General features: G+C 34.0%; 1 protein-coding gene across 9 annotated transcripts in view; it reads left to right on the forward strand.

Moving 5' to 3' along the window:
• Positions 1–15,324, forward strand: part of DMD (dystrophin) — a 2,133,401-nt gene that overhangs the window by 1,458,862 nt on the left and 659,215 nt on the right. For all 9 annotated transcript variants that reach the window (XM_017548497.2, XM_037745683.1, XM_037745686.1 and 6 more), the window contains one exon: positions 2,369–2,601. In XM_017548497.2, the coding sequence (XP_017403986.1) occupies positions 2,369–2,601 (233 nt within the window). The remainder of the gene's footprint in view (positions 1–2,368; positions 2,602–15,324) is intronic.

A 15,324-nucleotide genomic window follows, 5' to 3' on the forward strand; every position in this document is an offset into this window, starting at 1 on the left:
CCTCCCCCCCTCCCCCCCTCCTTCCTTCCTTCCTTCCTTCCTTCCTTCCTTCCTTCCTTCCTACCTTCCTTCCTTCCTTCCTCAAACATACTTTTCAGGAAATAGTAGTCTGCTTCTTGAAGTCTGATAATTTTCTAGTTTCTCATCCTTCACTCTGTTGAAATTTAATATGACGTGATCATTTCCACTTCATTAGGTACTTCTTTCATGGTCAGAAGCGAGTCTGGAGAAAAAAAAAAATCTCTTGTTTCTGCTCTCATTTGACGGTCAAATTTTCAATAAGTCACTTTTTTAAAAAGCATTTTCTGAAACTTCCCATAAGCTTGAAATCCTTCTAAACTGCTGTATATTGCCTCAGTATACATTGTGTATCTATTTCAGAAACACTCCGTCTACATTTGCCAGTCATCCTGGTGTTCTGCAGTTAGCTCCTACAGTGATATTTTAATTTAGCTCTCTTTTCATCCTCACGCATGCATTCTCTCTGGAGATTTAGCGCCTTTCCTGGAATCCCATTTAAGATTTCTAGATCTTGTTTGCTTCCATGATTTTTTCTCCTGTACTGTGACACAAAATGCTATTCCTTCTTTACATTATGTTTAATTCTTTCTAGAAAGAGCCTCAGAGTTGTCAGATAGCTTTGAAATGTTCTTTATTGCCTCAGTGTTACTCCTTTCAATCAGTATTTCTTTACATAAATTTTTTAATTCTCTCTGACACTTACAACACTATCTTTTTCTGTCTGCATTGATCAAGATTAGTTCCTTCATTCATAGAAAATTGTTGGTGTCCCTGAGAAGCTTGAGAGGTAAGAAATATTCTTCCATTCTACTCATCTTCTTCTCTAATGAGGAGACAAACTTAAAAGCACAGTTACATAGCCATGAAAATTAATGAATGGCTACCTCAGAACAAAAATTCAACATCTCATTTTTCTTTTATGTTCTTAGAATAGTTCCCTGGTTGTCCATGCCTCTGAGTCTCCCATTGAGATGTCTTTTGCAGCTTTCCTTGAAACTTTTTATTCCAAACTACATAGTCCAATAATTTTGCCACCAGTCTCCTGGTTATATTATGCTCCTGAGACCATTGTCTATGAACTTGATTAAGCATTCCTTCCCCTCATCACTCACCTCTGATAACCCAGCTGTGTGTTGATATTTAGCATCAATCTACACCAGGAAGTTCAGCCCTCTTCAATCAATATAAGGCCACACATACACCTTTGACTCACCATTCCCCAAATATCTCACATTTTGGGGCTTTATCTCCAGCTTCTCACCACAGTTGTTCATCACTGTGTTTCTTATTAGCCAAGTGTTTATAAAAACAGTAATATCTAATAACATTATTAATTACTTACTAGTGTCAGGCGCTGTAATAATGTTGTTTGATGAGTATGTTGCTATTTCTGGCATTGTCATACATGCATTGCTTGTACTACTCATTGAATCTACACTACCCTTTTGGCATTTACCCTATTATTATTCCTCTTTTACTGAGAAGAACTGAAACTTGGAGAAGTCATGTGACTTAACCAAGGTCCTAGAGTTCCTAAGGCAGACACAGGATTGTCTCCCAGGCATTTGAATTCTAGGACTATACATCTTAACCATTATCATAGGCTGACTTACTCTACAGTGTCTAATACTGTTAGTATTAATTTAAGATTTATTTAAGGACTTTGAAACAATGTTTCATGTCTAAATAGTAAAACTACTAGCTCTCATTTTTTAAAAAATGTTGTACCTTGGATTTTTTTTCACTGCTAGTCACTATACTAACAATCTGAAATTTACAAAAAAATGATAAACTGCTCCCAGTATAAAATACAGAGCTAAGACAAGAACATTTTATTAACTTTGATTTCCCTAGGGTCCAGCTCCAAAGTAATTTACTTCCTATTCAAGGAAATCATAAGTCAGAAAGAAGATCTTATCCAATCCTGTTTTGCCTTTTATTTCTTGAATAATAATAATAATAACACAAGTAAAATATATTGCCCTGGCAAGGATTGAAAACTTTTGTTTTCTTTACCACTTCCACAATGTATATTATTATTATTGAGAAGGCTTATTTAAATTAAATTACTTGTCCAGGCATGAGAATGAACAAAATCATTTTTTAAAAATTGCTAAGTGTATATTAATGAAAAGGTTGAATCTTTAAATTTTCTACCATGTATTGCTAAACAAAGTATCCACATTGCTAGAAAAAGATACATAATGTCATGAATAAGAATTTGGCTCAAATTGTTGCTCTTCAATTAAATTTGACTTACTGTTATTGAAATTGACTCTTTCGCTTGTGTTTCTAATTTTTCTTTTTCTTCTTTTTTCCTTTTTGCAAACAACCCAAAATATTTTAGCTTCTAGTCAGACTGTTACTCTGGTGACACAACCTGTGGTTACTAAGGAAACCACCATCTCCAAACTAGAAATGCCATCTTCCTTGATGTTGGAGGTACCTGCTCTGGCAGATTTCAACCGGGCTTGGACAGAACTTACCGAATGGCTTTCTCTGCTTGATCGAGTTATAAAATCACAGAGGGTGATGGTGGGTGACCTTGAAGATATCAACGAGATGATCATCAAGCAGAAGGTATGAGAAAAAAAGATAAAATTTGGCAGAAGTTTTCCTTTAAAATGAAGATTTCCCACTAATCACTTTACTCTCCTAGAATATTTCCCACCAGTTCTTAGGCAACTGTTTCTTTATCAGAAAACACATTACTCTCTCTATTCAGCCTAAGTATAATCAAAGATATAAATTAATGCAATTTAACTAAAGTGGCCATACATTAAAAAGAATATATACAAAACAAAACAAAAAAACAGAAACGTTACAAGAATAGTTGGCTGAGTTAAATTTACTAAACAACCTGGTATTTTAAAAATATATTTTATACCAAATAAGTCACTGAACTGAGCTATTTACATTTAAGCTGGTTGTTTTGGCACTATGCAGCCACAACATATTGCAGAATCAAATGTAAAAGTCTGGGAATTGATTACTATCCTCTCTTCTAAGTTGTCTGTGCCAATTTTCCTCCTCCAGTGATAAGGATAATTGAAAGATAGCCATAAATTAAAATGAGAAAAGTAACAAAATATAAGATATTTAAAAATACCTTAGATCTTAATGTTGGCATTTACACAAAGCCATGTTCAAATTAATAGTTTTTAATATAAATAGTGTATTTTCCAGCCTCAGTGTAATCAATTTATGACATCAACTAGGAACATTAGAATACATTGATGTAAATATTGTTTACCTAGCTAGATCAAATATACTATACATCTTTTATATTTGTTAACAGTTAAGAAAAATAATTATGGAATTGTTTTACATTGAAGTTTTTTCACTTACAACAGCTTTCAAGCCTTTTTAGAGAAATAGAAAGTTGTGCTGAAGGTATTTCAGTGTTAAAGTACTACCTTTTGAAAAAACTAGAAGTGAGGCAGACAGAGTAAGGGATATTTCTTTGTAAAATAAATTTCAGCAATTCAGTAGGAATAAAAGTAATTTGATAGTAAAAAACCTACATTTAAAGGCCTTGTGCTTGAACACAGAAGACCTGAATTCAGTGCCATTTGCAAATGACAATTGCGGCCAAGCCATCTCTGGATCTTGGTTTCATATTCCGAATACAGAGAACACAGAGTACACATTCACATTCACCATATACTTATGGATATAGATGTAAATAAATATATGTAAATATCACATATATGTACATAAAATTTGCTTTACTTCCGCTTTATAAAAAGTAATTATAGCCACATTTTTCAGAAAAAGTAGCTGAGGCTCATAAATGTCAAAATCCCAGTAAGTAGCAGAACAAGGATTCAAATCCAAGTCTGTTTGATTCCTAAGCATGTTATTACTTTACATAAACTGCCTATAAGTAATAACTGTAACTGTAATTACTATTTAGTGATTTGTATGTATATGTACATGTAGTCTATTTTAGACACTATGCTAAACATTTTATAGTTGCTATGTACTGACGAATACAGAAACAAGAGGTATATTCTTTCACAATACCATATTAGGTTATACAGCATTCCCAGGACTTGTAGTTACCAAAGGAAGCAATATCTTATAATGTTTAAATCATAGATTTTGAAGTTAGATTGTCTAGGTTCAAAGCTTGGCTCCCAAGCTGTGTGACTTGGGTAAGTTATTCAGCCTCCCTAAGCCCAAGTTTATCTATCTGTAAAATGTAGATAGTTGTACTACCTGCCTTGCAGTTTGTTATGAGGATTAAGTTGGTTAGTACATGAAAACACTTCCTACTTTACCTTAGTTACTGCTTACTGCTAGTATTGAGCAAATGTTAGTAATTATATTTGGTTCTACCACGAACTCTAGAAATCTAACCAATGATGACATTTGTATCATGCAAACTGTATTTCACATTATAATATTATATGAAAATGAGAGCTTGTTTCTATTTCTGTACCCTATTCTACCATTGACATTATAGCTTCCTGTACAAGTTACCTGATAACAGATTGGGAGAGAAACTCCACACTTCCTTGTGACAGGTTTGTCAGTCCAGCATTTAGGGAAGCCACTGATGTGCTCAGTAGTCTACAGAGTTCTCCAATGAATTTGTTTTGTTTTGTTTTGTTTTCAGAAAGGACTGCTAATTTGATGCCCCCTCACAAAGATCGTCTTTAAATGTAGGTCACAAATTAACATAGAGGGCTAGATGCGTTGGTTCACACCTGCAGTCTCAGCAGTTAGGGAGGCTGTGGTGGGTGAATCACTGGAGGTCAGGAGTTTGAGACCAGCCTGACCAACATGGTGAAAACCCATCTCTACTAAAAATACAAATATTAGCCGGTGTGGTGGCACATGCCTATAATCCCAGCTACTGGGGAGGCTGAGGCAGGAGAATCACTTGAATACTGGAGTGGAGGCTACATTGAACTGAGATTGTGCCATTGCACTCCAGCCTGAGTGACAGAGTAAGACTCTAAAAAAAAAAAAAAAATTAATATAGAGGAAAAAAATCAAATCAAAAGCCATTTCTGAGACACAAAAATACAGGATTTATAAATTATATATAATATATATATAAATAAGTATTATAAAAATATATAGAGAATATTATTTATAATGATATATAATGTACATATATATTTTATTTAAAAATCTAATGTCCCTTCTCTTGCTTGCTGAATAGGGGGATGCTTTGCCTGCCTCTTCCTCTTATATTAAAAAATAAGTCATAAAGACATTGTCGGTTACTGGCTTTTATACCCTCAATCACCAAATTGTGACTAAAATGGTCCTAAATAATCATTAAATAAATGTGCATGGGAGAGGATATAAGGAGGGGAGGATTTTATTATAATTTCAGGAAATAAATATTGATTTTATGTAAAGTTTTAAATAAAGCAATCCCAACTTTAACGTTTTATGTGTGAAAAATTAGGCAAAATTCCAAAAGGGATTTATAAACTAAAAAAACTTTACTATCACCTATTCATTTTTATTATTTTAACCAACTTTTACTGAGTTACCACTAAGTACCTGAGAAATATGAAGTTGCACACGATAAAATATGCAGGTAAAAGAGGTTAAAGGAAGAAAAGCAGTAATAACAGTATGATAGAGATAAATTCTAGGAGAATAGCTAACACATGTTTAGCACTAATGATATGCCAGTTATTGATCTAAGTACTTCATGTGAATTATTTAATGCTTACAACATCGCTGTGAGGTAGATACAGTGGCACACTAAATATAATAACCTGCCCAAGATCTAGGAGGAAAGAGACAGTGATGAGATTTGAACTCAAGCAGTCTGGTTCCAGAGTCTTCTCACTTAAACCTCATAGTTTTCAACTTCCCTGATACTGTGTGACTGATGCTGATGGGACTTTCTTCAGGGAAAACTAAGACAGGAGAGAGAACAGATGCTAGTGAGATGTTCCTGAAGTAGATAAAACTTAAGCCAAGCATTAAATAATGAGTTTGAATTACACAGCTAGATAAAATGAGAAGGGCAACTCAGGCAGAGGGAACAGACTGTGCTTTTCAATGAGATGGAAAACCAGAGTATGTCATAGGAATCGTGATTCCATATGGCTGAAGTTAAGGGCATACTATGAGGAAGAAATTGATGAGGTTGAATAGAAAGAACTGGGGCTAAATAATGGCAATCCTTTGTTGCCAGACTGAAAAATTCTGATGATGGCCTACAGGCAGAGACAACCCTAAAAGGATTGTAAACAATAAAATAAAATCATCAAATATAGTTTAATTAACTATCAAGTATGGCTCTCTGGGTGCAAGCAACAGAGATCAGTCTCTGATTAAATCAATCAGAAAGTAAATGTACTGTGATCAGCACAAAGGCAGTGGAATGAAGCTTACAAAAGGAAAAAGATCTGAGCATGCCTTCCTGGGCATGTGGCTAACAAGAACTATTCCAGGCTCTTTGTGATACTCTCTTTTCTCTATTCTGTGTAATTCTGTTCAAATTTTAAAGTCTTAAAAGACAGCCCAGTTCACCTTGCTTGTGTCACATGTTAATGCATGAGCTAGAAGAGCAGAAAACTCTTGTTTAAATCCCTCTTCTCCCAAAGTCTCAAAATTAAGGAAAGGCAATTCTCCCGAATAGAAACTGCGGTCTATTGGCAATAGAAGAAGGAAATGATTCTGACCAACCACTAAATGATAATTGTCCACTGAACTCAGTCAATAACATGTAGAATAAGTTGGAGAATAGAGCAAATAAAGGTGATTCGTAGGAGGTAATTGTTATGGTCTAAAGCAAGCTTGTCCAACCCATGGCCCATGAGCCACATGTGGCCCAGGATGGCTCTGAATGTGGCCCAACACAAATTTGTAAACTTTCTTAAAACATTATTAGATCTTTTGTGTGTGATTTTTTTTTTCACTCATCAACTATCATCAGTGTTAGTGTATTTTATGTGTGGCACAAGACAATTCTTCTTCCAATGTGGCCCAGGAAAGCCAAAAGTTTGGATACAGCTGACCTAAAGCAACAGGTTCATCTACTCAACTTTGCAGCATGTAGACTTGGAATAAAAACCATTTATATGCCAGTACCCTAAATACAAATTTGTTTGACCATGACACATACAATAATCGGTTCTCAGTAAATGTAGATAGCTTGATAATGTGATATATGTGAATGCAATGTGATAAAGAAGCTTCATATTCAACAAAGATTGGAATGTGAGGATTATAATTATAATTCTAAAGCATCAGAAGTTAGATAAGATAATGCAATAAGACATTTTATGAGTCAAGGCAAAGTTAGTTATGAGATGCAGACCAAACCTTAGACACGTAGTAATTCAACTAAGCTAACCTTTTACTAGCTGTAGACTTTGAACTCACAAAACATGTATTTGGTGAAAACCTTATGTTCTCCTTTAGTATGTATTGCTTGATTAAAGTATCATTTTAGAAAATGGGGAGCTTCTCCCATTTTGAAATAAATGTAATTTTTACTAAGTGGATTATATTCAGCAAAATAATGGAAGCTAAAATTACAACATTTTTTAATTTTTTTTAAGTTTTAAAAGTGTAGCCATTTAAAAAAATTAAGCAAATCTGCTTCATTTTAGACAGTAGAAAATACGCCATTATCTTTTAGAAAAATCGAAATGTGAAATATGCCAATTAAGCCTTTAGAAGTAAAACAGACATGAAGTTCAAAGTTTAATTTCTAGAATTGTGAATCAATAGCAGTGGATGATTTATATTTTATAGCTTATTGTCAGAGAACCCTGATTAAAAAATGCTTTTGCTATTTCATCTCATGTTTAAGTAAAATTGCTCTCAAACAACGTTTGACAATAATTAGTTGTTTTCTTTTTTGACATAATATATCAAGTGAAGGGAAAAATATGTCCTGGCTTTTGCTCTGAGAGTGATTATTAAATCTGACCCTCAAAGAAGGGAAGGAGAGAATGAAGAAGGCAGGAGAGGAAGGAGAAGGAGAAGGAAAGGGAAAAAAGGAAGGAAAAGCAGAAGGAAAGCAGGAAAAAGGGGAAGGAGGGAGAAAAGAAAAAGGTAGAAAAGAAAGAAAAAACCAAGAAAGGAATATTAAAGAAGAAAAAAGAAGAGTAAGAAAAGGAGGAAATGAAAGAGGGTGCAGGGAGACAGAAGGGAGAGAGGTGGAGGGTGAATATGAAGAGAGGTTTGTGGCAGTGGAGACTAGTGTTGTTACCAACAAACATAATTTAGTTGGCAACATGATATTATTTTCCATAATACTGGTGTCTGATTGCCTGTGCTGAGTTAATTGTAGTCTTTTTTCAGTTCCATTTGGCCAGGTGTTCAGGGTAATTCACCACAAAATCTCAACCACTGCACTTGTATTGAATAAATAATTGAATTGGCAAAGGCATTTTATTCTCTAATAAGACCTCCCCACATTGAGGTTGAGACAAATTGGCCAATCTGGACAAGATGATAATAGCGTTAAGATTCATTTTTAACTACACATTACGCTGTTACCTGGGAGATTTCATTATCTAAAAATTGAATGAGCACTTTTAGTGGATATAGTGTATATTTAAATGGGACATAATTATGTGAATGTGTTTAATTTTTGTTGTTAAGGTCAAAGTACTTAATTAAAATTATGATTTTTTAAAACTCTGTCTATATCTACACAAAAAGCACTTGAATAGCTACAGAATTATTCTGATTATAACCTTTGTTCAATAAATTCAGTCACAATCTGACTACTAAACAACTTGTGTGGTATAGCCCTGGAAGAATTGATGGAACAATGTGTGGGTAAAGTGGCATTGGCTATTTAAACTAAAACCAATACAAAATAGAATGTTCCTTGGTTTAATTCTCTTGTCACAAACCCAGCAGAAAGTGGATATTACAAAGTTTTTCTTATTCAACAAATGAGAGAAATTATAGAAAATTTAGTTAATTGATCTAAGGTCACTTAGTAAATAATTCAGACCTCTTGGGAATAGATAATGTTTCTCACATCTTCTCTGTTTTCTCAGCCACCCCTGTCAACTTCTTACACATCTCATTTCTTCATCCAAATTATAACAAAACAAAGTAAACATGGTTTATTGCCATGGGTATCCAATTGATTTCATAAGTTGGATGACAGTCATCTTAGGGTGAGGATATTGATTAGTCTGTTTTTCTCTTTCATTGAACAACAATCCAGCCCTTCTCATCTCATCAGTTCATTTCTCCACAAACTCATTTAAGAAACACCATACCAGAGTGTGCTTCTATATATAGAAGTTGCTCTACAAATAATTATTTGTACATTGTTGTGTAAATAATAATGTTGTAATCTGTTTGACTGAAGATATTTACAAATTTTGTGCTTTAATTATCTTCCAACAAATGTACATGTCTCTGATTTGTAACCATGTGGATTACTGATCCATATTTATGTAATTTTCTTTTTTTACCTAACGAGACCAAATCTACTGTTATCTTCACTGAAAGATATAAAGATATGTCAATGTCAGTAATATGACTTATTTTATATTCTCTGGTTATAACAAAAATAAACTCCCCCTTTAAACAAGAAGGTTATAGAGTTGCAAAGACATATACACACACACACAATCATATTTCTAAGTCTCCTAATAACCTTGTTATGGAAAATGATACCATATGCTTTTTTCTGAAAAAAACTATATAAATGTATAAACTATAGTAAACTACATATTCCAAAGTCTATGAATAGAAATGTATATCTTACTATATTTCAATTCAATTCACTGTAAAATTTTCTGTCAAAATCTTATCAAGCAAAATTGATCCAGGATATTTACATGAATTCTGATGAAAGTCAGTATACTGTGTTTTTCATGTAATACCAGTGGGATTCTAATAAGGAAGTTTATGCTTGTCATTGTATTTAAATAGAGAATTCTATTTACAAGTTTCCTTTCCTGGATCTATTTAGGGTTCCTTTATATGAAGTGACTTTTATTATTTTCATAAAAATATGTAGAATCTGGGTCTTCTCTAACTCTCCTATAGGAAAGGAATGGAAGTAAATAAGGTTGTTTTTTTTGTTTTTTTTTTTGTTGTTGTTGTTGTTGTTGTTTTTTTAATTTTCTGAAAGTTATATTAGGTTATTGTTCCCTAAAGTTTAGTACCTGCCTTTTAGGTTTTCCATTTCACCATAACTTTTGGTCCTTAAAGTCTATAATTGAACTCACAGTGTGTGACAATGTAAGTTTTTCTTATTATTACATTTAATGCTAGGGTAATGTTAATATTAGGTATATGGTTGTTTTTTTCATTCCTACATTCAACAAATTGTCTTTGAAACCCATGTTATAAAGCACTCTAGAGTCAAGTCGAAGACTATTGAGAAAGGAGAGTGGAAAGAAACAGTGGAGTAACAATTTGGATTTAAATTTAATTTCCCTGTGTATGATAGTGAAAAAGTGTGAATAAGATGAGACAGTGATCACACATCACTATTAGTAAAAGTGTTGTTTACATGTATCCACACTTTTATGTATATGATTACTTATGTTAAAGTGATACATGTTACATAAAATTAACATATGCATTAAGTAGATATTTTAATATTCTGTAATTAAAATAAATACTACTAATATTTGCTTTCCTCCTTCAAATGCCTACTTTGGATACCACGAGTTACAGTGTCTTAAAGATTCTTTAGAAATATATTGACTGTATTTTAAGGGATTTTGATATAAGACTGAGTTTTCATTCATCTGTTATTTATTGAACACTTGGTGGTTAAAGACATCAGTGTTATCTGCTCTTAGGAAATAAAAATAAAAAAGGGATATGCTCTAATATTAGAGTGTCTCCTCTATAAGGAAAACATAAAAGGCAGAACAGTTATTGCCACAAAAGAATAAAGTGTTATGGTGGTTTTAATCATATATGTATTAGGATGAATGAATCAGTTGATAAATTGTGATTTATTGTCTTACTCTAAATATGTGCCTGCCTTTCTCATATAGATGAAAATTAAGCTATATTTATCTTTCCAGGGATCTTGTTGATTTTTATTCAATAACTTGGGAGTGAAAATTGATTTTTACATATGTTAGTGTTTTTAAATTTTATAAATTAATTGATCAGTAATTTCCAAGGTAGTAATGGCTGCAGTATTTTTGGAAAACAAGCAACAGGATTTGACTGTGCTGTTGTGATTTTTTAATTGTACTTTAGGTTCTAGGGTATATGTGCAGATCATGCAGGATTGTTGCATAGGCACACACATGGCAGTGTCGTTTGCTGCCTCCATCCCCCCATCACCTACATCTGGCATTTCTCCCCATGTTATCCCTCCTCAACCTCCCCAACCCCCCACCCTACTGTCCCTCCCTTGCCTCCACCAACAGACTGCAGTGTGTGATGCTGTTGTGATTTTTAAAGAATTAGTTAAAAATAATGCCACGGTTTCTAAAATGATTTGAGTCAATTTCTTATTGGATTTCTAAAAGCAACTTTAAATATAGTTTTAGTAATTCACAAATGCTTTCATTTCCCTTACCTTTATATTTTATATTCTGTGTAAACAAGTAGCATCATATTTTTATTATTATACTTTATATTCTGGGGTACATGTGCAGAAGGTGCAGGTTTGTTACATAGGTATACACGTGCCATGGTGGTTTGCTGCATTTATCACCCCGTCATCTACATTAGGTATTTCTCCTAATGCTATCCCTTCTCTATCCCTCCCCTATCCACCCATCCCCAGACAGACCCCAGTGTGTGATGTTCTCCTCCCTGTGTCCATGTGTTCTCATTGTTCAACACCCACTTATGAGTGAGAACAAAGTAGCATCATACTTAAGAATTCTATATCTCCTATGATTTATTTAAGGAAAGAATATATACTGTATTATTTATCCCAAGAACAGAAATGCCTTGATTTAACTGTCATATTCTCTCTTCAATTAAAGAAGCAAAATAAACTGTAATGACCAACGTAACCCCTCCTGCACATCAAGTTCATCTATGTTCAACTCTAGGATTATCTTTAAACCCTCAAACTAGAAATAAAAAAGGATTAAGTGCATGAAGAAGATTTTTGCCAAAAGCATATAGATAGATAAATTGAGTTGATTCTATACTTCAAGTGGAGAGAAGAGAATAATTTACTCTTAAGTCCATCTTTTTTTCCCTAAATGTGAAAGAAGTAGATTGTAGTGAGAGGGAAAATAATCTGTAGCAACTTCATTGAGGCTATGCCTCCTGTCATGTTATATTATATGAAAGTAATGAAATGTTTTCACAGATAGAATCAAAAGTCCCCTTTGAAAAATTCTGCATAAAAATTAGCCTGCCACTTTACCACTTACTCAAGTTTGATTTGTTTTAAGTTATAGAATAGGTGTTAGGCACTAGAAGAGGAGATTTATTGGGGGCAAAGATCACTAGTTGGAAACAATGCAAGCAGGCAGGAAGCTATATAATGAGATTTTACAGTAGAATTATTTTCTAAATTAAAATGAGGATGGGTTCACACACAACAGCTCATACTTGTAATATCAGCACAAGTATAGAGGATTCCTTGAGGTCAGGAGTTCAAGACCAGCTTGGGCAACATAGTGAGAATTCATCTCTACAAAAAATGAAATAAAGAAGTAGCTGGCTGTGATTGCGTGGGCCTGTAGCTTTAGCTACTCAGGAGGCTGAGGTGACATGATCTCTTGGGCCCAGGAGCTCGAGGCTGCAGTGAGCTATGATAGAACCACTGGACTCCAACCTGGGCAAAGGAGCCAAACTCCATCTCTAAAAAAGAATAAAATATAAAACTAAAACAATATATAAAATAAATAAATAAAAATGAGGATGTATTTTATTTTAACATTAGGAAACTTTTTAGTTGGAAAAACCATGCAAATGTGTGAGTTATGACCAAATCCAATTATTAACTATACTAATGACTTATGGTTCCTTCACACTCCTTAAAGTTGATTAATATAATGATTATATTGGGGACTTGTGTGTCACAGCTTGAAGCCTTTGAGATTTACCCTTGCCTTTTTTGTAAAGTTTGCTTTGGTAATTCCACTATGTATTGGTCTTTTTTTTCTTTTGAGTCTCACACCGCTACCCGGGCTGTAGTGCAGTGGAGAGATCTCAGCTCACTGCAACCTCCACCTCCCTGGTTTAAGTGATTCTCTTGCCTCAGCCTCCCAAGTAGCTGGTATTACAGGCATCCGCCAGCATGCCAGGCTAATATTTTGTATTTTTAGTAGAGACGGGGTTTCACTATGTTGGCCAGGCTGGTCTCGAATGTATGACCTTATGATCCACCTGCCTTGGCCTCCCAAAGTGCTGGGATTACAGGCATAAGTCATTGCGCCCAGCTGCCCATATGTATTGGTCTTTTTAATCAATGATTCAGTGCAGAATCATTTTGTTCTTTAACTATATGTTTTCTTGTAAAGCTGCTTCTGTTGTCTTGAACTTTTCTTTTAAATTGTATGTTGTCATTTGACTTTTTAAATTGTTATGTTCTAGCCCTCGAAATTAATGTAAATTTCTTTTAAAGGAAGGTGTAATATTCTATTGGACATAGCAGCTAAGGATATACTAGGTGCTTTATAAATGGTGTTGATATATTTTATCTTCACAGATTACTAGTTTTACTTAATATTTGCAATATAACAATCGTTTATAGAGCTATATTCATATGTATGTTTATCTTAACTGTTAAATACAGCATGATTCATGTCTAGTTTTGGTCAGTGATGAATGAAAGTCTCCTGAGAATTAAATTTACCGCATTGAGCAAAAACAGTCATCATTTTAGACACTCTAAGAATTTTAGAAATTAAAGATTTTTTCCAGTTTACTCTGTTAAGATTGTGTTTAGCTACATGTGACAACATTCTCACCACAGTGGCTTATCCAGATAGTTTCTTTTTCTCATAGAGCAAGAGTTCCAGAATGATGTATTCCAGGGTTGGTGAAGCAGCCACAAAACCATATGTCCCACTCTTTGCTGCATTTCCAGTCATCTCCAACATGAGACTTTCTTCCCCTATGGTCTCAACATGGCTACTCTGCCTCCAGGCACTATGTATGTGCTTCCAAATGGAAGAAAGGAAACTGGGGAAAGTAAATGCATATTCCAGCTGTGTCAGCTCCTGTTTGTAAGGAAAACAAATGCTTTTCTGGCAGCGCCACACTGAGGAGTTCTATTTGATACTGCGTTAACCAGAAATGTGTCACATGACCATTCATAATTTCTAAAATCTTGGGAGGATTGAGTGTTTTAACAGATTAGGTTTGTTTCTTGCTTCATAATTCAAAATGTGAAAACTGGTGACCTATTCATAAAACCTTGATAGTCTGAACAAAATTTGGATTTTTTTTAGCTAAGAAGAAAAGAAAGGATATTGGATAGACAGCTGGCTATGCCAGCCAAGATACTCATAATAATGCATATTTTCTCCTTTGGACATACTTAGTTTTAACTTAGCTAAATACGATGTGATTGTATTCCTGTCTTCTTAGCTCTGTTTAAATTCATTTCAGATATCAAGGAAATAAAATGGATAAAACACTCTATTATTCATGTCTTTCTGCCTCTGAATATTTTTATGTTGGAGAAAGAGAAAGCAGTCACTTTCACAATAGCTTAGTCTGACAAAGTCTAAAGATGTCCATTAGCATCAATATATATGGTATTAGGTCATCAGTTTCGATATTCTGAATTAGTAAGACCCAATCACATCCACTGAGTTCAAGAGAAAGTGCAGACTGCGTAATAAAAAGATGACCAGTTCTAGCAATGACAATCAAACAAGAAAACAAGTAATATAGTTCATTTGGAATAACATGTTTTAAAAATCAAGTTTTTCTGCCTTGCCAATGTTGCCTTTCTTGTTAACACTTTTGTTTTTCCTCTTGAGGTAGGCTTCCCTATCTTTCATCACAAACCCCAGTATTTACTTGGATGTTCATGGTCTATTCATAACAGCACTACCCCATGGCCCAAACTTGCAGATGTTTCCCTCCTCCTTCTACACTTCTTCCAGTAAGAATAACCACTCTTGTCTCTCATAATCTCAGCTGTCTATTTTGTGCCATAAAAATGGAAAATAATGAGTAATAAGATACCAGCTAAGTTTTAGTCATACAAGATGAATAAGTCCTACAGATCTACTGTACAGCATAGGGCTTATAGTTAACAATATTATATATCTAAAACATTGCTAAGAGAGTAGATCTGCTTTTAACTGTTATTATTGTACATGCAAAAATAATAATAGTAGGTCGGGCGCAATAGCTCATGCCTGTAATCTCAGCACTTTGGGAGGCTGAGGCAGG

Source organism: Cebus imitator, unplaced genomic scaffold (assembly GCF_001604975.1).
Source record: "Cebus imitator isolate Cc_AM_T3 unplaced genomic scaffold, Cebus_imitator-1.0 Scaffold208, whole genome shotgun sequence".
NCBI classification, from domain to species: Eukaryota; Metazoa; Chordata; class Mammalia; order Primates; family Cebidae; genus Cebus; species Cebus imitator.